The sequence below is a fragment of the Mus caroli genome, unplaced genomic scaffold, assembly GCF_978045245.1.
Source record: "Mus caroli unplaced genomic scaffold, Mus_caroli_1 scaffold_18, whole genome shotgun sequence".
Classification (NCBI taxonomy): domain Eukaryota; kingdom Metazoa; phylum Chordata; class Mammalia; order Rodentia; family Muridae; genus Mus; species Mus caroli.
The window spans coordinates 73,645,982-73,673,449 of record NW_028227273.1 but is presented as its reverse complement, the minus strand read 5'-3'; the positions used below and the strand labels follow the sequence as shown (position 1 = coordinate 73,673,449).

Genomic DNA, 27,468 nt, shown 5'->3' with positions numbered 1-27,468 from the left:
CTATATTTTAAGAGACTTATTCCTTCTAGAATATGTTTTGCCCCTGATATGATGAAATGAATTATTCTCTGGTCTAAACAAGATAATGTAACACTTAGGGGCAAATATGAAGCCAAGGAGGGCTGTACTGAAAGCTAAAATAGAGAAGACTTCCACAGCCACCATGACCTTCCCTTTAGTGCTATGGTAGACAGGAAGAAAGGTGACCCAGACACAGAAGAACACCACCATGCTGAATGAGAGAAATTTGGATTCATTGAATGAATCAGGCAGATTTCTAGATAAGAATGCCAAAAGCCAAGGAGCATAGGTATCCCCCAAAAGCCAAGGAGCATAGGTATCCCAGAACACAGTGGAAAGCAACAGATGATCCCTTGTTACACAAAAGTAAGATATGCCCATGCTCAGCATGATTGTCTTGGTGAATGAATGGAGGTGACATTGCCATCCATATTCCACAAAGAAGAAGTTGGATCAGCGTACAAAGAGGAATTATATAGGTTGGAGCTCTTGATGTCATTAACCACCTCACCATTCTCCATGGAAAAGTGGCCTTGAAGGCAAGGACCACAGTAATAACTTTGGCCAACACAGTAGCAAGAGCCATAGTGAAAGCAACTGCAAATGTGGTCTGCTGGAGGATGCAGGAGGCTGTATTTGGTTGACCAATGAAGTTCAAAGAACAGAGTAAACAGAAGGTGATTGTGATGAGCAAAGTGTAACTGAGACCTCGATTATTTGCTTTCACAATGGGAGTATCTCTGTATTTCACAAAGACCCCAATTACAAAGGCTGTGAGTGCAGATAAGCACAAAGCTATACAGGCCAGTGTCATCCCCAAGGGGTCTTCATAGGACAGAAAGATCACAGTTTTCTGTAAACAGTGGTTCTTCTCTTTATTTGAATAATGACTTTCTGGACACTTGACACATCGATCCACATCTGGTTAGAAATGTAGATTATCATGAGATTGTGCATCCAGACTGAATTGATCACTATTTTTTCTGAATCATTTCTATGTACAAGGACTGTCACAAATTTCACCTTATTTTTTTTCTCAGGGAAAAAGTAATAAGCATATTGTTGTGAATATCTAATACTTATAAAGAGTTCCCTCTTTCTTTTATATTTCTTTAAGTATCTATGCTCACATATAGTGTTTTTTCATCCAAACATTCTTCCTATCCTACCATAACACTATTTTCCTTACACAAGTTATCTACATTTCTATAGGAAATATCTATGTAGGTAGACATCAACTTGCAGTAGCTTCCCTTAAAAACCATCTACTTTATAGTAACTTGATCTAGCCTAATATCATTCTCTTTTTGATTTACAGTTTTTCTCTGGCTTTTATGACATACACACACAAAGAAACACACTATACATATGCATATGTTTATAAATATACAGCATACACACAAATATATATATATATATACATATATACATATATATGGAAGAATTTGGAGTAGATACAAATATGAAGATAAACTATATTATTATAGAAAGGTGACATTTGTAGTTGAGACTGTGGAAACTCCATAAAATTTGGAAATCTCAGAAGATTGTAAAAATTTAATGATATACAAACACATTATGAAGTCTGTATATAAATTTATGCTTTTTGCTTAAATACTTGATATCAAACATTAGACAAGTTAGATGACATTTTTTAATTTTAGTATCCAGCATATCAGTCTTCTCAGATTATATAGCAATTGAATATGTACGTGTGATGTATCTTTCATGGTTTTGGCTATTTTTAACCCTTAAGTTTTTCCTTGTGTTTTTTTTGTGAGTTTAAATCTTTGCTATTAGTCAAGTGATGCAAAAAAGTACTGAAGTTTACAAATCTGTGACTCAGTAGGATGTTTTTTGGATGGGAAGATAGAAGATATGACTCTGTTACAGTCCTCCTACAGAGATTTAAAAAACAAACAAACAAATCAAACAAACAGGAACAATGTGTGTTGGATGACTAGAGCTACTGTAGCAAAGAAATATTTTATTAAAAGCAATAAATAAAATTACATCCAAAAGTATACCTTGCAGCTCCAGGTATTTTAAGTTTTAAAATTATATGGATTTAGGCTATAAATAAAGTGTATCATAAAAATCTGATAGTCTTTGTTTAAACCAAGAAAAAAATCTAGTCAATGTCCTTGAAATGCATTCCCGGACATCATGCTCTTCTCAGCCCCTCTCTTGAGTATATCTGCATTTGTGTATTTTGCCATTTTATGTCAAAAATGACATTTTTGTTATATGTGTATTATATGTGTATTTTACCATACACTCATGTCATTATTATTATAGAAAAGACAGCTAAATACCACAAAATCTAAGTATTAGTGTGAACAAAAAGTGTGAATATAATTCAAAGGATGATTTTGTGATTTGCTTCAGAACACTATTAATAGTTCCTCACCTATTCTATAGCTGACCTTAAATTAAGGACCAAATTTCATTTACTACACGTTACTCTCTTGAATGCTCTCTTGAATGCTGCCAAATCACAATTTGTATGAAGGTAACTGGTTCTTCCAAAAGTTATCTGCTTGAGGGAACCAATTTTTACTTACATTAATTGAAATCTATTAAAGGACTTTGAATGGTGAAATAAAAATTTTCCTCCAAGGAGAATTAGAGGAGCTAACAACTCTTACCCGAATCACCCAAATCATGTTATAAAGTTCATCAGTTCAAATGCTCTATATTTAATAATGCATTACTCCGTACTATGTTAAAATTAACATCAAAACTTCAAAATCTCATTTAAATCACCTTTTCTGTTCATTAAAATTATTTCTACTTTTTATAAAGTAATTACAGTATAAAATAATAAATTTCACTATATTTTTTTTATGTTTCAATGCCAATACAATTAAGCTTATTTAAAATAACGCATAATTGAGATTCAGTGATGGGAGTATTAAGTAACTAATATAAAATGTGTTTTCAGTTTGTTGGTGATAACAATATTATTATCTTCTGTGTCTATCATGTTCTCTGAGAATCTATATCTCTCTGTTGTGCTGTTTCTTTATATCTCTCTGTATCTAACATTCTCTCTTCATATATATATATATATATATGTGTGTGTGTGTGTGTATGCATATGTATATGTATAAAATATATGATACATGCATATTTATCTATGTACATATACAAACATATACATGTATGTACATATACATCTATAACTTTAATTCATGTACTAGATAGTCATTCCTATTATCAACAATGAAAATACTGGCCTAACTGCAGAGAATTGTCCCATGATAGCAAACTCCTCATCAATTTATGGAGTAATATGGGAAGTAGATCATTAGTTACAAGAGACATATGTAAAGTGCCAGAAAATAGTCCTTCTCTAATACACATTAACTCTGTTCTTTTTTTTTTTGGTTTTTTGAGACAGGGTTTCTCTGTGTAGCCCTGGCTGTCCTGGAACTCACTTTGTAGACCAGGCTGGCCTCGAACTCAGAAATCCACCTGCCTCTGCCTCCCGAGTGCTGGGATTAAAGGCGTGCGCCACCACGCCCGGCTTTAACTCTGTTCTTAATGAGAACAAAAGCTCACTCCCCTGACTCTAATGAAATGTTACTCTCACATCTCAAATAGTTATACAAATTAATCTATTATATTCAAAAATAAAATCTGTATCATCAGCATACAGCTGCAAAAATAGAAAAAGATATTTAACTAATTAATAATAAAATATATTGATGATAGCAATAACCATTAATTTCCTCTTGATTAAACTCAAGTAGATAATTTCTAAGTAAATTTTTCAAAAACTTTTAAGGGGTTGTATTGTTATCCTGTCTTAGTTATTGTTCTATTCCTGTGAACAGGAACTATCTCATAAAATATATTTAACTGAGGTATCTGCTTATAAGTTTACACTTTTAGTCCATTTCTGCCATATCAGTAAGCATGATAGCATCCAGGCAGAGATAACACTGGAGCACTAGATAAATTTTTATACCCTGATTTGAAAGCAGAACTCAGAGAAAACAGAGAACCCAGATGTCACATTGACATTTAAAATATAAAACCTTGTTTCTCATAACACATCTCTGCCCAAAAGACATCAAACCCTAATGTTCCTTGAAAGTCCCAATAATAAAATAAAATGTGTTAAAATTTTTCTCCAAAAGAAAGGAAGAAGTTAGCTATCCCTGTATTGTGCAGATATCTACAAAAAAAATAGTGTTTTCTGAACATATTGGGCAGTTGTCCTTATGAATTTATAGCCCATGGGAAAATTAATTAGAAGGCTGCAGACTTAAGCCAGACCAAATTCCCACATAGACAGTAGAAGTAGGCATAAAAACACACTCCAAGAAAATAAGATATTGGCAACTGGTAACTTGTGGGAGGAGAGACATTTTTTATCATGGATCACATGGTTGACTTTCAATCATCAACTGAGATCTACAAATACAAAAGCAGATGAGTATCACAGAATGTGCTAAATAGTCTAATTACAAAATATTGAATAGTTAGTAAAGAAGTGAATAGATCTGGAAGAATTGAGAGGAGTGTGATGGTTTTTATATGCCTGTCACAGGGAGTGGCGCTTTAAAGATGCTTGACCTTGTTGGAGTAGGTGTGTCACTGTAGGTATGGGCTTTAAGACCCTCATCCCAGCTATCTGGAAGGCTGTCTTGCCCTGTTTGCCTTCAGAACAAGACGTAGTACTCTCAGCTTCTATGCCATGCCTGTCTGTATACTACAATGCTCCTGCCTTGACAATAATGGACTGAACCTCTGAACTTTTAAGCCAACCCCAATTAAATGTAGTACTTTTAAGAGTTGCTGTAGTACTGGTGTCTATTCGCAGCAATAAATCTCTAAGACAGAAGTTGGTACCAGGGACTGGAGTATTGCTGTGATAGACCTGAACATGCTTTTATTTAGAAGAATGTGGATTTTGGGACTTTGGATTTGGAAAGCAGTGGAATCCTTTAAGTGGGTTTTAATGGGCTATCCCAGTAGGAATGTGGAAGACTTTGTTGCTGAGAGTAATTTGAACTGTGTAGACCTGGCCCAAGAGATTTCAGTACAGAATAATTTTAGTTTGTGGCATAGAGACTTCTTTGTGTTGTTCTGGTGAAGAATGTGGTTTCTCTTTGCTGTTGTCTGAGGAGTCTTCCTGAAGTTAAGGTGAAGAGGTTTGTATTAATGGCTTTGAAAAAGGGAGTCTCAAAACAGCCTGGTATAAATTCTGTTGTGTGGTTTCTAAAATTCCCCTTTATGATGTGTGTATTAATGAAAAGGAGCAAGCTGGAAAAGAAAAAAATACAAAAATATGGTTGAAGTATTAAAGAGGAAACAGGAAGTAGAGTGGAGCTGAATCCTTTGTTCAAGGAATAAACTGATTAAAGTAGTAAGGATTTAGGGGAAGCTCCCACATAACTATGTTTAGGTCCAGGCACAGCGGTACATACCTTTAATCCCAATAGACAGAGGCAAGCAGATCTATGAATTCAAGTAGAGCCAAGTAAAGAGTAATTTTCAAGTAGAGAAAAACTTAGTCCAGGCTTGAGGGACCAGGCCTTTAATCCTAGCACTTAGGAGACAGACATGTAGATCTCTGAGTTCAAGGTAAACCTATAGAGCAAGTTCCAGGATAGACAAGTGTAGGACATTAAAGGCTGAAAAGCCAAAAGCTGATAATAATGTAATAGAGTAAGGGGGACAATATTTCAGCCTGAGCAAACAGTAGAACGAAGCAGCATCACCATATAACTCTGGTTTTAGAGTCAAGAATAGAAGGGACTACTGGTGCAATTGATGCTGGTTTGTTGGAGCTACAAAATTAGCAGTAATTAAGAAGAGACCAGCATCACTGTGGTGAAATCTGGGGAGTGTTTTTTCAGAGCAAAATAAAGATGTGTTCTAGCCAAAGGTTGCACCTACATCTAAGGCTACACTTGGTAATGTGTAAACATTACTCCAGTGTCATGCAGAGAAGCAGAAGCATGACATCGCAGAAAGAGCCTATGCAACTCTATAGGTTTAGCTTAGTTACAAGAGAAAAATATATCCTAGTATATTGTAGATGCCAGAACAGGGAGATTACCACCAAGAATACCAGTAGCAGGAAAGTAGAGTTAAACAGACCATAGAGGGCTACAGAGAGCAGAGCTAGAGAAATTATATAAGCCATTTGGAGGAGCCCTCATGTTAGGATCTTGTATTGACCTCAGACATTGCAATAAGAAGCTGTAAAGTTGAAATTAACTTGGAGACCCTAAGATGTAGACCTTTCAGCTGGGCCTGCACCATTTCAGCCTGGATCCTGCTATGCTCATGCCTTGATGATAATGGACTAAACCTGTGAACCTGTAAGATAGCTAGATTTAGTTGTTCTTTTAAGAGTTACTGTGTTTATGGCGTCTGTTCACAGAAGTAAAACCGTAACTAATATAAGAGGTGAATACGATTAAAACACATTGTACAAAATTTTCAAATAACTAAAAATTGAGAGGAAATACATTTTGAAAAATGAGTGAAGATGACCACAACTATGAAAATTCAAATGATCAGAGTTATTGAAATATATCTGTAAAAGCTATATTGATATTTTATCAATATATTTTAAACGGCACCATCAAATAAATATACTATATGAAATATAATACAAATATTTATATTTTTCTCCCACAGTCAATATTGACAGTGAATCACAGATATAAATCAAGTAAGATTTTTAATGGCTATGGTGGGCCATTTCAAAGATATGCTAAAGAATTATGACATTTAAATTCCTAAACAAACAAATCAAAATATTTATTTCTGACTTTAATTCAGAACATTTTCTTTGGCTAGTTTATTATGGAATTCTGTGGATAAATGGTAAAGATTTCTTCAAAACCTGCATTTACCTGTCTCATTAGAAATCTCATTATCTGCACAGGGAGTGCAATTGTAGCAGCAGATGGCCTTGCCCTCCAGGGTTACTTTTCTGAATCCAGGCCCACAACTCTCACTGCACACAGATTGAGGGATCTGAGAAAAATGAAATGAATGTTGTGTAAATCTCATAGTTTTATGAAAACTCATTATAAACAAAATGTTTGAATGTTATGCAATGAATTCCCAAGTATTCTTGTAAAAACAGAGGCTTATTTAGAGAGAGTATGCCATGGAGAAACAAATATGCCTAAAGATTTATCTGAGAATTATCAGAGTGTTAGAGAATTTGTACCCACAATGAGGTATAAACAAGTTTAAGAAAGGTAGGTGATAAGGAATATAATATAGAAGACCATAGAATCACTCCAGAGTGATAGTACTGACTAATACACTGATCAACTTTGCTTCCACCATAATTGTGAATATGGTCTGTCAGTTTGATAGGATTTATATTGGTCATAGAAACAAAGATATATGTATTTCTATCTAGTAAGATACATAAATAAATTTAACTAAGTTAAAAAGGGACACTTCAATTCTGATGATGTCTCAGAACAAATAAGTGTATAGAAGATAGAAGAGTACAGCATTATTCATGTTTTTCTGCATTCAGAGAATATATATTTCTTAATATAATATACCACACCCTCAAATTGTTTAAGTTGTTCCGGTTCTGTATTTATTTATAGGCCATAGGCAAGCAAGTAGATTGCCCATGTCCACACCTATATGTCTTCTTTTCCAGTGGCTGAAAAAGTTAGCTCAACTGTTCATGAGATAGAACTGTTGAGCAAGAGTAACAATAGAACTCTTGAGAATATGTGGACAGTTAAGGGATGCTAACAGAGTTATTATATGGTATTTTGAATACCATATAGCTTAAAGTATTTGGGGGCTGCTATCCATATTTATGGCACCATTTGTGAAGTAATTTTAACTTTTGGAGATACAGAATTGCTGGAGAAATTATTTCAATGTGATTGATTTGAAACATTTTAATTCTGTCCACAGGTCTAGGTTTCTCATTTTTCTTACTGTAAATGTGGATGTATAGAAACATTATATTTCTGGATCTTGAGTATGTTTTCATGACTAAACATTGTTCTTCTGTTCCTCTCTATGGTTGATGTTCATACTTCTGGAACCAAAACCAAAATTACACTTTTTTCCATAAGTCACATTTGGCCATTCTTTGATCACACAATAAAAAGTATATTTTATATTGTTTCATGAAATTAATTATGAATGAAAAATTCCCAAAACACCATGACCCAAGAGACAATTTGGTGCTGGAAATTTCCTCTTCCATTGTGTTTCTAATTTTTGATAAGTGGAGAATAAATAATATTCAAAAGAGTGAATAAGGTAGACCTTATTTAACACTAAATACTTCCAATTCTCTGAATCAAGTAATGAGAAACCACAATGCCCTATTACTACCATTGTGGAATTATATACCAGTATTCTCAGAGTGATGAGCCTTAAATCAGAAAATAAGTGTCATTTCATCTGAAATTCAAATTTTATTATTAACACAAGTTTAAAGCATTGATTTAATACATAACCCACCTCTGAAAATCCTTCTGCCCATTGTATCATCTGTTCAGATAAAGAGAACTGTTGGCCCTCAGGAGCATTTGCTGAAAAGGATCCTATTTTCACCTTTTGTCCAAGACCCTTTGGTAAATTCCAAAGGTTAAGAATGTCATATTCCGCATTTAATTTCTGTCTCCCACCGAAACTCATGTTGTCTCTCTCATTGATGTCCTTCAGGAAAATGTTAAGCTAAAAGAGATTCATGAATTTATTTTACACCGGGCCCAAGAGACAGAATTCAATTTCTGGATTAGAATATGTCTTAGTTATCTAAATTTAGGATGTGAAAGTCAAGTGAATGAAGCTATCATTTGTGTTAAATAAATGAATGAGTGTTTTGGATAACATTTCGCTTCTGAATGACAATTCAGCATCAAGAGAAAATTTGAGCAACCTGAGGTATTGAATAAATCATTTCTGACACATGTAAAGGAAAAAATTTTTGAAACCTTGCCAGACCTATTTGCTTTCAGAATATCTTTAGAGATTGACAGTCTAAAATGAGGGTTCTCATGTCTAAAGGGTAATAAAAGGAAGTTATGTAGGCATAAAACCACTGTCATTTTTTCACTTAAATATTTACTCATTCATTCCTACTGTAAGAAATGTACAGAAAAATTATTGATACTTTATCATGAGGATATTGTATATTTAGCTATTAATGAAATGACATTAGTATTGACTAATAACATATACTCCCATAATTCCATTTACAGTAACACACACTTCAAACTGTATTGACCTCTAAATGAATGTAGAAACATAAAAATTCCTATAATTGTGGACATGAACATAATTTTACAAAACTTAACTTGCTGTCATTACACATATCAAGAATCACAGTGAAGGTGGTACAATGTAGTAGAGTGGTTATTACCTGCCAGGGGAAGAAGGCCCTTGCTTCTTCATGTGGTTGTATTTGTACTTCTTGAAGACGCATCTGATGGAGACTGTGAGCCACAGCATACACAGCATTATAGATATTATTGCTTTCTTCACTAATTGCCATGTCCAATATATGACTAGGTAACACATCCAGAGAAGCATTGGGTTGACAGTTAGCCAGTAGTCGACAATCAGCATCAGAAAATGAGCACTTGAAGAACAAATGCCATAACTTAGGAAGGTAAATGTCTTCAGGGTATTTGTAAGGATTAACTGTTTGAATAAATTTAGTAAGCTCAGAACTCTCTATATACTTGTGTGTAAAAATTAGGCTACCATGGAATGAGTCAAGCATGAAATAGTCAGCATAGTCAGTAATATGGGGTTCAATATTCATGACCCAGACTTTTGCTGTCAGCAATCTTTTCCCAATATTTCGCATTAGACCCATGAGAGAATCGATGTCACCATAAATAATTATGACATTTGTCTCATCCATATTTTCCCAGAATTGTTATAATATGCATTCCATGTCATAGGTATCATTTTCACAAAAGCTGTGCAGACTCCTTTTCTCTCCATATCTTCTCTGAACTCTGATAAAACTTTATTTCCTTTGTGGTCATCTGGAAGGATGAGACCAACCCAAGACCACCTAAAATGAACCATCAAAGATACAATGGCAAGTGAAAGAGATGTGTACTTGGAGGCCATCTGATAGAGAGAAGAATATTGTCCACGGTCACTCAAGATGGAATCATAAGGTCCAAAAGAAAGCTAAATGAAGAAGAATATTAACATTGAGCAAATTTCATTCCTGAAGCAACAATTGACAACAGGACAAAAAGGTAGCTTTATCTCAATTTTAAAGGAAAATTCTATTTACAAAATTTAACAAAAATTCCTGCCAAGTCTGTACCTGGTTTAATTTATGTCACCATAAATATGCATCCAATACAAATTTGAATTGCTGTCCTAGTGTTTGGATACTTGCTTTTATGTTAAATAATTTGAATACCCCTCTTATAGTTTTAAAACACCTATAAGATTAATCAAAGGAACCTAATTCCCATGTCTCACACTTCAAATTCTCTTACCTGAGGAAATTTAAAGAGTTGAAGCAATGTACCAATTTGGGAAGATGTTGTCCATGCTGTTCCTGTGAGGGCAGTAGCAAAATTACTTTTGCCACAATTGTAATTTGGTAAAATATCTTTCTGCCCTTGACCAGTGAGCCAAAAACAGACATTCATAAGATTGTCCTTCTCAATGAATCTGACATTGTAGAAATCAAATCCAAGAGATATATTAGGTAAAAGATTGGGATTATCATTGATCTCCTCAATAGCAAACACCAAAGCCAGAATATACTGGTAGTTCTTAAAATTATATCTGTATAAATGACAAAATATACACAAGAGGAATACAATATGGACCACATATAGAGTACATTAAACCTTATAATTCATATTTTGTTTCCATAAAATATGCAATTTAAGTTTTTCACCATGAATATGTGGAACTAGGTTGGGTAAATATGTTAAGGTTTGGCAAGACCATTTAATATTACAATTCATTAATTATAATTTCTCAAAGCATACTTTATCAGTCATTAGAATATACAAAAAGATCAGTCTACATATCATGTATCACTTTCTCTCAAAATTATAGATCTTTTGATACCTTGATCTTAGTCTTTTGAGATGTTTAATTATGAAAACACACCATTTTATTGTCAAATGAATCATATTTAGAAACAATATGTTTTTTAAATAATATTCCAAGTTAAATTAATTACATATGGGTCAGAGTTGCCATGACTCTGATATTACATTTCTTAGTATGGCAGTCTGAAATTGCTCGTGGATAATAAACTAGCTTAGAATTTCCTCCATATGATCACTGGGTACAGACGTCCAGTCACATTCATTTTGGAACTATGAACTCAGGTCATCACTCTTTTACTTGGTATGTTATACTATTTGTGCCTTCTATTCATTTGGATAGTAATAACTTATGTGAAAAAATACATTTTTTTTCTCTAAAAATCCTCTAATACACACTGACACAAAAATATATTTCATTTCAGTGTTAGGGCATTGACCATAGAAAATGCTTCATTAAGGTTTATTGTGTACCACATTTTCTGTATCCATTCCTCTGTTGAGGGACATCTGGGTTCTTTCCAGCTTCTGGATATTATAAATAAGGCTGCTATGAACATAGTGGAACATGTGTCCTTTTTACAAGTTGGAGCATCTTCTTGGTATATGTCCAGGAGAGGAATTGCTGGATCTTCCGGTAGTACTATGTCCAATTTTCTGATGAATTGCCAGACTGATTTCCAGAGTCGTTGTACAAGCTTGCAATCCCACCAGCAATGGAGGAGTGTTCTTCTTTCTCCACATCTTCGACAGCATCAACTGTCACCTGAATTTTTGATCTTAGCCATTCTGACTGGTATGAGGTGGAATCTCAGGGTTGTTTTGCTTTGTATTTCCCTGATGATAAAGGATGTTGAACATCAGGGAAATGCAAATCAAAAAGGAAAACATTTAACTGGGACTAACTTACAGTTCAAAGCTTTAGTCAGAGTTGTCATGGTGGAGATTACAGCAGTATATAATCAGACATGAAATTTTATAATTTTACATTTTAATCCACGTGCGATGAAAGTGGAAATTAAGATACATTGCTAAGACTTAAGATTTTTTAACATATAAGCCTGCCCCCCACAGTGACACACGTACTTTAGCAACTTTACACCTTACTCCTTCAAGGTCACGCCTCTAATAGTACCACTCCTTACAAGCAAAAGATTTAAAAACAATAGAATACATGAGAGGCATTCCAATTCAAACTCCTACCTTCCATTCCTTGGCCTTCTAAGGCTTGTATCCATAAAATAATGCAAAATGCATTGAGTCCATCAACAAAGGTTCCCAAAATTTAAAATAGCTTCAAATTTGTTTCAAGTCCAAAGTTCAGATTCTCTTCTCAGAATCCTGCACTTCCTCCTCAAGAAATTCCCAGTAAAAACAAAATAAAACGGCAGATTACATACTTATAATGACTCAGAATATACATTACCATTTCAAACTTAGGAAGGGGAGCATGGTAAGGAAATGCTGAACTAAAGCAAGACCAAAACTAGCTGAGCAAACTCCAAACTTTGCTTCTCCATATTTGATGTTCAAATACTCTTCAGCTATCTAATTTCTTTCATCTTTTTTGACTGTAAAACACTTCTTTTTCTTGGACTTATTCCATTTCCTGATAGCAGTGCTTTTTGGTTGGCATCCCTGATCTCAGGCATCTTCTGTATCCTTAGATCTTAAGGGCAATGCAGGCTTCTCCTTTAGAGCTTCACATAATGGATTTCTAAGATGCAAAGGAAACCATGATAAACTCTTGACCTTACCATCTTTACTTTACAGAGAAAGATTCAATAACACCTCTATCATTGAGTCTTAATATCAGAACCACATGGCTGCAGCTGCCATGTTCTCCTGCTTATTATGGCTGGAACATGCCCTACCGCCCGATAAAATTAAATCTCCATCACCTTTCTCTTTGTGCTAATTCCATTGAGTTCCGATTTTTGAATGTCCTAAGCCTCAATCTGTAGTCCAGGCTTGGATCAAACTCACAGATCTACCAACTGGAATTACAGGTGTGGTCCACCACACCCAGCACTAAGTATTTCTTTAACCCTTTTTCACTTAGCAGGGTGGAATCTTGCCCTGATGTCTCCATTGCCTTCATTCCATTTATCAAGAGACTTTTAGTTAGTCTAACTATTTGAACACAGGATTTACCACCTTTCTATCTATTATTCTTTTTCTCCACAATTTCTATACTTCATACATTGTGTAAAAAAGTGCAATCTAATTTTTCTCCCTCAGCTTCTTTTTTATCATTATAGATCTTCATAAGAGAGGACATAAATAACCTCACAACAGAGCCAAAACTAGACTGTTGAGATTTCCTAAGCCAGAGGATTTAATCTATATCTCTTCATTTTAGCTTCCAGGAGATTTTTTGGCTGGGACAAAAAAGCAGCAATAGTATTTGCCCAAATATAACAAGCATAATCTCTAGGAAACATACTAACACTCATCTCCGCTGAAACCACACCCAGCAACATTTTTTTCCTACTTCCTGCTAGAATGGCTTATTAAGCAGCACTTAATTCATTTCACTGATTTCCTCAACCAAATTCACACTCATTGTTTCTGCAAACAGGAAACCTTGCCTATCACAACAAAACTCCAATCTCTGGTTTAAATTTCTGTGTTCATTTGGGTTTTATTGCTGTAAAGAAACACAAAGCCCCTTGTAACTCTTAGAAGAGAAAACATTCAATTGATGCTGCCTTATAGTTTCACAGGTTTTATCCATTTTATCAAGGTGAGAATCATGGCAGTGTGCAGGTAGATATGGTCATAGAGACAGAGATAAAAGTACTAAATTTTCTTCTACAGGCAGCTGAAATGAAGACCCTGGACAGACTAAACTTCTTAGACTTCTAAACTACCACTAACAGCAAGGTAACTCATATTCCATATAGCATAAGCATTCAAATATATGAGTCTATGAGGGCCATATTTTCTCAAGAATAATGGTAGTGCTTCTTGATAACAGCTGGAAGAAAAATCAGGATTTTTCAAAAATATGATGCCCGCTAGGCAAATCAGATTCTGGAATGGCTTCACACTCAAAAGTACTTGGGCAACAAAAAGTGGAACTGATTGAGGAGAAAAGTATTAAAATTAAAGTTGGATTAGTAGAGAGTACTGGCAGAAATGGTTGATACAGAGGTAGGTTATGGCTTTGGAGAATGTGATCAATATACTGAATTGCTTATATGTTTAAATATGTTGAATAAGATTTTCAAGGAATAATTGGGTGGTGGTAGAGGAGAATTATTTCAGCAATATAGATTGTTGTTTTTCCACAAAACCCAAGTATGATTCCAAGAAATAATATTAACAGAAAAGCAACCAAAACTTCTAATTAACATGATCAAATACTAACTCACACACACAGAAACATATAAAGAAAAAGAAATATACTAGCCTTAATAATGTTAATATGATGGGAAGCAACAGATCTACTGAAACATAAAATGCAATCTTAAAACCCTGGCAGCTGTGGAATGTGATCTTTGCTTATAAAACCTAAAAGTGCTTATAGTTGAGACTTATTATAATGCTCGTTTTACATGCATGTATGTGTTTTGAAATTAATTTAACTTTGCATTTGAGAGTTTAATAGTTATTTGATATCAATAAGAAATTATCAAAAATTAGTGAACATTCCTTTCTTAAGGAAAGCAGACAAATAATGAGTAAATATAACAATATTATTCACTGGAAAAAATTGATAGGTAAAATGTTCAATTTGGTGAAATAGAATAAATAACATTTATCATTGATAAATACTGTATACTCATATATATATATATATATATATATATATATATATATATATATATATATATGAATTTTGACCATTCCAATCACATAAGTAATTAAGTAACAATCACTTTTATGCATTACATGCTAAATAGAGCAGAGGAGCTCAGTATCTTCAAAGAGCAATGATAACAGAAAAGTTTAAGACGATAGATTTGACCATTCTCTATTGGATACCTGATTTTGAAAGATTGTGGTATATAATAAATATGTTTCGACAATGACAACTATTTTTTATTTTTTCTATTCTTGACAGTATGACTTAATTGCATCGTTATCCCTTCCCTTTGCTTATGAATCTTACAAATAATACTTTGTGGATCTCCTTTTATTTCTTAATTCATGGACTCAGTTCATAAATAGCCAAGAAAAACAAAAGCTTACACACACACACACACACACACACACACACACACACACATTCCCTCACTCTCTAACTATGGGATGCTTCGAAGTAGTCCACCCAAAATGGTTATCCACCCTCAAATGAAAGTCTACAAACAACTAAAATTACATAGCCTGAATAGGTTTTTAAAGACTGATGAAAATTTTGTTACAGCTTATCAGAAAAATACTGAGAGATATTGAGCTTTAAACTTGAGTAACTTGTCTGCAAGAAAAACAAAGGTGAGAATAATAAAAGTAATTGGGTGTGCTAATCAGACTAGGAGCAAAGATACATGATGGACAACAGGCAGATGATAGACAACTTAGATTTAAATAAAATAAAACAACTCTCAGCATCACAAAAAACTCTTAGGTTCTGGAAAACATCTAAAGAAATAATAAAAGAATAGGAAAGGGAAGTTCATATTAAGAATGGGGTGCACATCCAAGAAACACAGAGCAATGGTATGGACAAACATATTATACTCTGGTTAATTGTTTTTAAACATTGCATATCTCAGAGAGTTTGAATCTTGTATCTCAGAGACTGGATAAAAATGCATTTCTATTAAGATATGTAAGCTAACTACATGTTTTTATGTGTTACTCATATTACTGGGGTTCAGGCCATGTGAAAATGTTAATAAAGTGGAAATTTAGTTCAATATTAACATGTAAGATTGTACTGAGAAAAAAAGTAACTCTGATGAATCCGAATTGATAGCTTAAGAAGTCTGATAGTCACAAAAAAATACCAAGCAAATCACTTGGAAGCATCAGACATCTGAGAAATGACTTGTATGAGTTTTTAACAGCATAGAGTTTATTGAACATCTTAGAAAATATCATTCTGAGGAACCGCCAGACTGATTTCCAGAGTGGTTGTACAAGCTTGCAATCCCACCAACAATGGAGGAGTGTTCCTCTTTCTCCACATCCTCGCCAGCATCTGCTGTCACCTGAATTTTTGATCTTAGCCATTCTGACTGGTGTGAGGTGGAATCTCAGGGTTGTTTTGATTTGCATTTCCCTGATGATTAAGGATGTTGAACATTTTATCAGGTGCTTCTCTGCCATTTGGTATTCTTCAGGTGAGAATTCTTTGTTCGGTTCTGAGCCCCATTTTTAATGGGGTTATTTGACTTTCTGGAGTCCACCTTCTTGAGTTCCTTATATATATTGGATATTAGACCCTTATCTGATTTAGGATAGGTAGAGATCCTTTCCCAATCTGTTGGTGGTTTTTTTGTCTTATTGATGGTGTCTTTTGCCTTGCAGAAGCTTTGCAGTTTCATGAGGTCCCACTTGTCAATTCTCGATCTTACAGCACAAGCCATTGCTGTTCTATTCAAGAATTTTCCCCCTGTGCCCATATCTTCAAGGCTTTTCCCCATTTTCTCCTCTATAAGTTTCAGTGTCTCTGGTTTTATGTGAAGTTCCCTGATCCACTTAGACTTGACCTTAGTACAAGGAGATAGGAATGGATTGATTCGCATTCTTCTACATGATAACAACCAGTTGTGCCAGCACCATTTATTGAAAATGCTGTCTTTCTTCCACTGGATGGTTTTAGCTCCCTTGTCGAAGAGCCCATGGAAATAAATGATGCCATCCCTTTAAAAAAAAAAAAAGAAAAAAAAAAAGAAAATATCATTCTCTATTTACTTATGCAATTGCAATAAAACAAAGTAAAACATATTATTTAATTTTATATTATTTGATCATTGAATTAATTTGACAGAAAATCAGCCTTCATATTGAAAGAGGAAAATTACTGACCACCAGAACTTCTCACCCCAGAGTACATTCTGAACTCTCACACCAGAGTCAGACCCCCTCTCAAATGAAAACTGTTCCGGGGACATTTCTGAGATAAGGGTCTCCTGGAACGAACCCAGTCCAACCCCTCCCAACTAAGGACTGTGCCAGGGACATTTTTGAGATAAGGGTGTGAGTAAAAACCTCAGTTCCAATGAATCAAGTACATGGCCAAAGTGTGGGACGCGGTTGCAAAAGCACTTTGGAAAAACCCTTGGCTGAATCACTTAGTGACGTAAAACCTGTATTTTCCCTGCCCTGCTCCCCCCTTGCCTCCTTCCTATAAAAGCTTGTGAAAAGTTTGGGCTAATTGCCGAATCTCCTCTGCACCTGCTGCATGAGTTTCGACCCCAGATATCTGGTATATGTGCTTTTATGTGCTTTCTTGTCGTTGCTGTATTAAATCTTACTCTCTATACATCTTAAGTACCGGTCTCAGTGTCTTCTTGGGTGCGCGGCTGACCCGAGGCTTGAGTAAGTGCCTCCCTTTGGGAGTTTTGGAGTCTTTCATTTGGTGCGTTGGCCGGGAATCAGCGCGTCCACCCAGAAGTCCTGGACCCACTCAGAGGTAAGATTTACTGTTCTGCTTTGGTCTGGTGTCTGTGTTCTGTTAGTTTCTGAGAGGCCAGGAAGGCCATTCTGTATCTGGTGCGATCGCAGTTTCGGGTTTGCAGACGCTCAGTGTGCAATGTGCACAGTGAGACCGCGCTCCGGGTAGGAGCGTAGGGTGTGGAGAGGACAGACGTGTCCAGGTGTCCACCGTCTGTGCGCCCTGGGAGACGTCCCAGGAGGACAAGGGGAGGACTAAGGACGCTTAGTGGACCCCTCTGTGCGAGATCGTGGGTTCGAGTCCCACCTCGTGCTTCAGGTTGCGAGATCGTGGGTTCGAGTCCCACCTCGTGCTTTGGTTTTTTTCTTTTTATCTCAGTCTCGTGTCTGCTTTTGTCGTGTCTGCTATTATTCTAGAAATGGGACAATCTGCTGGGTGTGTAGGTGTGGAACTGCTGCATTTGTGTATTCTGAGATTGTGGGTTTATTCTGGCAGTGGCTGTGAGAGGACGACTGTCTATGGCCTCACAGTCTGCACCCCAAAAGAGATGTTCCAAGGGAGACCCTGGAAGGAGTGGCCAGGGTACAGAACAGTCAAAAAGACCTGGCTGTTGCCTGGCAGAGTGAAGGAGAGAGAGAGTGTTCTCTCTGCCAGAGCAGGAGTGGATGTGGAATCCCACCCCTATCAGGAAAAGGAGTCAATGTGGAATCCGACCCCGTCAGAAAATAGTGTTTGATGTGGACGGGTGTGCTTGTTTGTAGTTTTTGTCACGTGACAGACTGTGTGTGTGTGTGTGTGTGTGTTAACCCTTTGTCGACTGTAGACTTGGACTGACGTCAGGACAGAATTTGTCAGCAATGGTTTTAAAAAAGGAAAGAAAACCACCAGGCCGGTCCTCCCCAGGCTGCTCAAAAGAGCTCTGAGATCCAGAGCTGCCGCAGTGGTGCTGAGGTTCTGAGTTCTGCAGACACAGCAGCAACGGAGGCTGTCTGTGCCCTGCGAATGAGTTGTAAAATGCTGATAGTGAGTGCAGCGGCCTGCCGGCCCCCGCCTGCCAGTCCCGGAGTGGCCGTGAAGCCTGCCACAGCTGGGGAGGGGCCGACTACAGCGTCCCTCTTTTGGTCCCCCCCCCAGAGTCTACCCGCACTCCCTTGTGCCGGCCTGGCTGCGTGCTCCCTCCCCAAAGACAGTGCAGAGAGCACCAGGTATCTATCAGGTAGTTAAATAGTTAAATTGCTGCCTCTGCCTGCCAGCGTTTGTTTGCCACTCCCAGGAGTTTACACCTCATTCCGGTGTAGACTCGGCGGAGACTCCGGCGGAGACTCGGCGCTGGACTCTTCACATCAAAGGATCTGTTTTCAGCCTTTGCCTGCCTCCTGGGTGGGAGAAAGGCTCATTCTCCTGTCCCCTGTATCCTGTCTCTTGTAAACAGAAAAAAATTGTGTTCATTTTGAGATATCAGTGGTCTGGTGCAGCCAGATGATGTGAGAGCTGCACTCCCTTCTCTGCCCCGTGTGTTTTCTCTTCTCAGGCATCGCCCTGAGCTGCTAGCAGTGAATCTGTTTTAAGCTCCAGTGAGGGAGACATACAAGGTAAGGAGCACCTATGGGTCTAACTGCCAGGCTCTGATGAGGTCTCATCTCTGTGGGACTATAAAGTGCCCCGACAATCTGACCTAACAGTAAAAAGAGGTAAACTATGAAAAAAGTTAAGTGACAGATTTATAGATAGAGAGGGAGACAGTTATGTGATCTAGTGAAAGAGGCAGAGAAAGTGTGTGTGAGAGAGAGAGAGGCGGGAGGCAGAAGAAAGAAAAAACAGGAGGGATCTTAGACAAGAGAGAAATTTGACTAGAATCTTGGCCACAGTGATAGGAGAGAAAGAAAAAGACAGGATCTAGACAGGAAACCTGGGCAACTGAAGACCGAGCCTCAGCTAAAAAGGCTCAGCTGTGTCAGACTGAAGTTACTTACTTGAGATACACCCTTCGAGACGGGAAGTAGTGGCTAACTACGCCAAGGCAAGTAAGAAAATTCTTGGGTACTTGCTGGCTTCTACAGACTCTAGACACCTGGGTTGGCGACCTTAGCTTCCCATTGTACCTCCTAACCAAGGAAGGGGAGGTGTTGTGTGGATCCCAGATCACCTGAAAGCCTTTAGAGAAATAAAACAGGCCCTACTGATGGCCAGCCTTTGTCTGAACTAACCAAGCCTTTCACTCTTTATGTGGAAGAGAGATCAGGGGTCACCAGAGGAGTCCTTTCTCAGACTTTGGGACTTTGAAAAAGGCCAGTGGCTTACCTATCCAAGAAGTTACACCCTGTTGCCAGCGGGTGATTTTCTTGCCTGAAAGCTATTGCTGCCATAATCTGCTTGTCAAGGATGCTGATAAGCTCACTCTGGGACAGTAACTAGCTGTAATGGCATCCCACGCTCTTGAAAGCATTATCCAAAAGCCCCCTGACTGATGGATGACTACCAATGCTCCTGTGACACATCAGAACTTTTTGTGGACTGAACGAGTGACCTTCGCTTCGTTCCACCTGCTGTCCCACTGCGTGAGACTGCACCTACTCATCACTGTGCTGAGAAACTGGTACTTGAAGTGATCTGAAGGATCAGATCAGCCTTGGCCTGAGGGTTCGAGCTGGTACACTGATGACAGTAGCCTCGAGGTTAAAGGTAAGCAGAAGGCGGGGACAGCAGTATGGTGGTAGACAGAAAGCAAGTGATCTAGGCCAGCAGCCTCCCTGAAGGGACGTCGGCCCAGAAAGCTGAACTTGTGACTTTGAGACAAGGTCCATAAATGGCAAAATAAAAGTCTACACTGACAGCAGGTATGCTTTTGCCACTGTATGGAACAATATACAGACAAAGAGAGCTGTTGACATCTACAGAAAAAGACCTAAGATGCTGTGAACAAAAGAAATCAGATGGCAGATCTAACCGCCAAAAACAGGCATCCCAAAGAGCAATGATCCTGGCAGTCTGAAGACTATCAAGTTATAGACAAATTAAGACTGGTAAAAGAAACCCTGTATAAAATGGTAAAAACTGAAAGAAAGAAAACTAGTCCTCCCTTGAAAAGACAGACCTGACATCAACTGAGAAATAAACTTTACTGAGAAAAAACGTTCTCAAAATGGATAAATGAGACTGCTCACATAGTCATCAAGAAGATTATTGAAGAAAATTTTTCCAAGGTTCAGAGTGCCAAAAGCAATAGTGTCAGATGATGTTGCCCAGGTAAGTCAGGGTGTGGCCAAGTATTTAGAGGTCAAATAAAAATTACATTGTGTGTATAGACCTCAGAGCTCAGGATAAAATAAATTAGTTTAAAACTCTATGACAGACCTTGACAAAATTAATCGTGGAGACTGGCACAGACTTGGTGTTCCTTCCCTATGCCCTATTCAAACGTATTCAGTTTTACTCTTTTTAAGATCTTTTATGAAACTCCTATGCCCATCATAGTCTCAAATGATGTGTTTAAACCTATGTTGTTATAATAATGATCTGTATGCTAAGTTAAAAGGCTTGCAGGTGGTCTGGTCACAACTGGGAAAAATTGGACTGAGTACGCGGACGACATTGCTCCAGGGATCCCAACAGCTGAGACAGTGAACGAGCTGGGTATCCCAAGGACATCTCACCAGTTCCAGCCAGAGATCTGATCTACGTGCACCTACATCATGCCCAGACCCTCAAGCCTCGCTAAAAGGGCCCCTGCCTAGTTCTGTTTACTAATGCTTCTTATTCTGTTTTTGTTCCCATGTTAAAATAGAGTAAATGCAGTATTCTCCGCATAAAAATATAGACTTCTGAAATTCTAAGATTAGAATTACTCACTAGAAGGAGTGGGGAATGAAAGAGGAAAATTACTGACCACCAGAACTTCTCACCCCAGAGTACATTCTGAACTCTCACACCAGAGTCAGACCCCCTCTCAAATGAAAACTGTTCCGGGGACATTTCTGAGATAAGGGTCTCCTGGAACGAACCCAGTCCAACCCCTCCCAACTAAGGACTGTGCCAGGGACATTTTTGAGATAAGGGTGTGAGTAAAAACCTCAGTTCCAATGAATCAAGTACATGGCCAAAGTGTGGGACGCGGTTGCAAAAGCACTTTGGAAAAACCCTTGGCTGAATCACTTAGTGACGTAAAACCTGTATTTTCCCTGCCCTGCTCCCCCCTTGCCTCCTTCCTATAAAAGCTTGTGAAAAGTTTGGGCTAATTGCCGAATCTCCTCTGCACCTGCTGCATGAGTTTCGACCCCAGATATCTGGTATATGTGCTTTTATGTGCTTTCTTGTCGTTGCTGTATTAAATCTTACTCTCTATACATCTTAAGTACCGGTCTCAGTGTCTTCTTGGGTGCGCGGCTGACCCGAGGCTTGAGTAAGTGCCTCCCTTTGGGAGTTTTGGAGTCTTTCAATATGTCTGAATTATTACTGAATGTGATATTTTAGTTGGATGCAGACATCTTACTCTGTAAGAAGAATGGTAAACTAATCCTTACCATGCAGAAAAACAATAGACATCAGTACTTACCTCAGTGAGAATTGGTAAACTCCCTTAGGCCAGAAAGTTTACTGTATATTTTATGGGATGATTGTGTTGTTATTTCTTGTTGTGCTCAAAAACATCTCTCCATATTACATCTTCCTTACAAAACACACTGATAAAAAGCTAACAAACAACACCTGAGTTCCAATGAAAAGCATAAGACGAGAATGAATAAAGGCAAGTGGAAGTAACAGGGAAAACACCAAGGAAAAGATTTTCTAGTTAACATAAATAAAAGGAAGGCCATGAAGGAATTGTGTGAACACTCATGATCCAGTAGCTCTCCATGTATTGAAAAAAAAAACCTACTGCTGAAATTCAAAGAGTTATACTGAAAGAGGAAAATTACTGGACACCTGAACTCTTCAACTCAGAGTCCTCCTACCCCTCCCATCTAGAGATTGTTCCCGGAACACACCTGAACTCTTCACCCCAGAGTACATTCCTGAACTCTTCACCCCAGAGTCCGACCCCCTCCCAATTAAAAACTGTTCCAGGAACATTTTTTAGATAAGGGTCTCCTGGAACAAACCTAGTCCTACCTCTCCTAACTGAGAACTGTTCCAAGAACATTTTTGAGATAAGGGCCTCCTGGTAGTACCCCAGAATGTTCCAATAGATCGGGTTCATTGCCAAAATATAGGACACGACCCCTTGGTGACGTAAACTTGTACTTTTCCCCTGGCTTTTTCCTATATAAGCCTGTGAAAAATTTGGGCCGGGCGTCGATTCTCCTCTACACCATGCTGGGTGTATGAGTTTCGACCCCAGAGCTCTGGTTTATGTGCTTTTTATGTGCTTTCTTGTTGTTGCTTTATTAAATCTTACTCTCTACATCTTAAGTTCGGTCTCAGTGTCTTCTTGGGTACACGGCTGTCCCGAGGCTTGAGTGAGGGTCTGCCCTCCGGGGGTCTTTCAATACTAATCATAAGATCAATTCAGAATCAAAATTTAGTTAAGATTGGAACCAGATTCACTGAAAATATACATAAAGACTGCAGGACTTCATTATCTACAAGAGAAATCTTCTAGAAAAGTGGCAATGCATATTTTATAGTTTCTTCATTTTTCAAACAAATGTAGTTTACATTTGAATGAGTATAGATATGTTTATTCTTAAACAGTTCTGTCTTTCAAAATAATAAATTTTTGTATATTATCAGGGAATAAATATTTGAAACTTCTAGCTGTAGTGTAACTTTCTATAGTTTGAGCATTGAATATAAAATATCAAATATAAATAAAATATAACATAAAATGAAATATTTATAATAGCTTTCCAGAGAATAGTTTTTCATTTATTATGAAAAATTGCAGATGATGGTACATAATTACTATCTAAATTGTCAAGGGATATGTTCTTTTGATATATCAATTTTATTAAGCTACAAATGGAAGAAATGAATATGTAGTTAATAAAACCCACTTTGACATATAAGTTTATACCCAGATTTTAATTGATGTGAGGAAAAATAATTTACTCTCAAAAATACATAGAGGAAATTTTCAGTTGGATCTGGAAACATATTGGAAAGATCAATAAAAAAAAAAACTGAACATATTGGCTAATAAATTGAATTAGTCACTGCAGGATCCTGACACAGGTTCAGAGGATCTGTGTTTTATCTCAACACACTCATTGTAGGAAGAGAAAAATTGTCCTCACAGTTTTTCTTTCACATGAAAATGAGAGTTGCTTCAAAAATATGTGCGCACATACAAATGTTATCTATGATAATAAGTTCGAAAAGACTATAGTACTAATGCAACAACCAAAAAAGCCAGCTTCTTCTTAAATTATTCCTCAGAAAATATCCACTTCTTACAGTTCATATATGATAGATTAAAAGAAAGATCCATTTAGAAAATGTAACCTTTAAAAAGCTAACATACCAGAATATAATGACAGATGATTTATTCTTTTGTAAATGTTATAGTAACAAGGAAAACATTTATGCTTATAAACATATAAAGAATAAGAATCATAGAGAGAGAAAATTAATCATTTAAAACACCTAGAAACTTTCCAAACAGATAATTAAATTATTAAGTGAGAAAGATAAAAGAATGTCCTCAGATTTGTGGTATAAAAGCCTGTGACTTTTTGTGGTCAATGCTATATGAAAAATTAAAATTAGTGAATGAATTGTATGAGATAATATTATTAATGTTTTGTAGTAAAAGCCAATACATTTCTCACATGAATTTAATTTTTTGTGACATAATGACAAGTTAAATATTTGTTACAGGGAAAATATTTTTATTTATAATAAACATACTAGACACTAATGCTCCCAGCAGATAAACTATAATCTTTGCACAGTAGGGTTTGATACTATACAGTATATAAAAGCACATACCAATGTATACCTGTGCCTAAATTTATGAGAGTATATGGCAGATGAAAAGTGGGGATTATAAGGTGCATTAATTATGATGCAGTACAAAAGTTCCACCAATATCTAAGTTGGAATGTCCACTGTTCATATGCGAAAAAAAATGTGTGATTTTATTTGATACAAAATATAATTCCCTAATGAAACTGAGCTACCATGAAATATTTGATCCAAATAACAATTTGTGGATAACCATATTTTCTGTGATTCAACATTTCAAAATAAATCTATCAAGGTTACAAAAAGTTCTACTTGCTTTTACATATAAATATTTTTCTCTTCTACTTTCTCTCATTTAATGACTTAATACTTCATTAAAGTTTTACCAAAAAGTATTGTCACACTGAACATAATTCACTTTCAAATCTGCATTCTTTTTTGTCATTTTCCAGGTATTGACTCTCACCATATTTTGTCATATGGTTACATGATTTACAAGCATTATTGCTCTACTTTTGGTCTTTACTTCCTGGATCAGTACTGATATAAGAAGGGCATCATGAGTTAGGAATGTTTGAGTTGAATTAACATATCTTATTTCCTTTATTAATAAGCAAACATGGATATTCCTAATTAAGCAACCTGTATGACACTATCCATTAATCTAGAGAATTTCACACAACCTTAAAAATAGTCCAAAGAAGACAACCTCATAGTTAAATTGTTCAGGCAAACACATCCATGGAAATGAGAGTGAATATTGCAAACAGATGGAGCAAAAAATAAAACACAGGAAAACTGTCTGAGAATAAGGATTTAATTATCAAAGAAGAAACGCTTATAAGACAACATGATGTAGATGAAATATCTGTGGAGCACATCAGTATAGAAAACTTCTATTTCTGACACCCTAATTCTAGATTCAGCTGCATCTAACAAAAGTCAACTGGTACCTTCAATTATTACAGCAACACTCAGGACTTACTGCATTCAGTGACATCATCTTTTATCAGAAGAGTACATCAGGATTTCAGAGATTTTATAACCTATATTAAAAGCTTAGATTAAGCCATCCTTCCTTGAAATATCATCATTGAAAATTATTCAGACCTTATGGCCTAACCAGAATAGCTAATAAGAGGTAAAAGCAAACAAATAAAGAAACTACAATAAATACAATCAAAGTTACCATTTCATTTCCTTTTGCGGGGGAAAAAAATAAGCCGAAATGAAACAAAATTGAAGAATAGATTTTAGAATCTCTAAAAGAAAAGTTGTCACAATAAAACCCACAAAGAAAAAATAGTTTTAAAGACTAAACCAACTAAGTCATAAGAGTTGTGAATGCTAACACCTAAAAATTGTACTTACTGGAGGTAATTGTCCTTATAATAATATGGTAGATAAGAATGTGGAATTTTATTCTTCATATAGTACGTATGAAGAGGGAAAAATGCACCAATCACCACATCTCCTTCATGATGAAAATCCTCAGTAATTTTGTAAAAACTTTTACTGATATTAACATGCATAAAGGTAAGGACAATTTTGGCAATAAGAAGTAGTGAGGAGATAAAAAAACAAGAGAACATCCTAATAATATGAGTCTACTTGATGAAGATCACAAAGTGTCCAGTAAATATATGCTCAGGTTTTGTTTCTGTGACCATGCATATTTTCAACTTTGTTGAGTAGTGAGGTGGTCACACTAATCATTCCAAGGTTTTTCTGTTGGCTCCTCCTTGCCATCGTAAATTTTGAAATTGTTTCTTCCCTTGGGCTCTGCAGCTGAGGCCCTCTATACAGGTGAAAAACATGATGCAAAATATTTTTTTCACGTTCTTCCTAGCTAAAGGCAGTAAGATTTCAGACAAGACTTTGAATAGCAACCGATCAGAGTTGAACTCTTTTGGGGACTAAATGGCAAAAACAAAACAACAACAACAACAAAAAAAAAAAAACCAAGAAACTGTTCATATGAAAACAACTTGTGCTAATCCACACATATTAGGATGCCAACTAAGTGAAAAAGTAAAGGGCCCAAAAGAATGCATTGCAGGCAAAACCACTCAAAACTAATGGATTGCAGGACTGTTGGTTGGTCCCACTTGGGGTTAAATAGTAGAGATAAAGAGATAAGAATAACATAAAGCTGCTGGGATTATTGCTAGGGTAGTCTATCGGCTATCCATCTAGACTGAAGACCCTTGTCACTGTGTCTCCACCAAGTGGCTCTCTCTCTGTGTCCGTTTTACCTTCTTGTTCTCTTCCTGTCCTCCCATCATGTTGCATCCTTATTTCTGCATCCCTGCTATTGTCATTCTTCTGCCTGGCCTGCAATTCATCTTGCAGTCAGTTCTTACTTTATTAAAAGCAATACAGTTTTTGTTTTGTTTTGTTTTCATACAAAAAATAAAAGCTACTTGGACAGATTTAACAGTTTACTCCCATTAAACAATTAGCACCAGGACTGTGCCGTGTAGTGTCATCATTTGGGCAGATTGAAGGTTATATGACCTTCCTCAGGGAAACTTGATTTTCAACATGATAATTTCAGAGAATCAGCTTTTTAAGAAGGTGAAGATGTGACAAACATTTACATAGAGAAAGCAGGCATTGTGGGCTGTATAAATGACAATAACATATATGCCCTAAATACCTGGTGCTGCCAGTTCAGCAATTAATAATTGTGAATACAGGGAAACACCTCTGATTGCTTGATTGTCAACCTGACTAGACCTGGAAATACTACAATCCAGAAGAGGAGGGCACACTGTGATACAGATCTTGAGGCTGGAAGACACAGGCCTCTGATCTGGATCTTGACACAGTTTGACACATGCTTTTGATCCTAGTCTTAAGGTGTAGTGTACATGGAAAGCTTAATCCCAGGCAAGATACTTCCAATCCCAGGAGACTGAG

General features: G+C 36.6%; 1 protein-coding gene across 1 annotated transcript; it reads right to left on the bottom strand.

Moving 5' to 3' along the window:
- Nucleotides 1-26,138, bottom strand: LOC110283746 (vomeronasal type-2 receptor 116-like). Its single transcript, XM_021149205.2, is given in 8 exon segments — nucleotides 1-309; nucleotides 311-942; nucleotides 6,900-7,023; nucleotides 8,500-8,715; nucleotides 9,404-9,924; nucleotides 9,927-10,188; nucleotides 10,509-10,803; nucleotides 25,918-26,138. Coding segments are annotated over 8 exon segments (2,580 nt in total).
- Nucleotides 26,139-27,468: the final 1,330 nt, after the last annotated feature.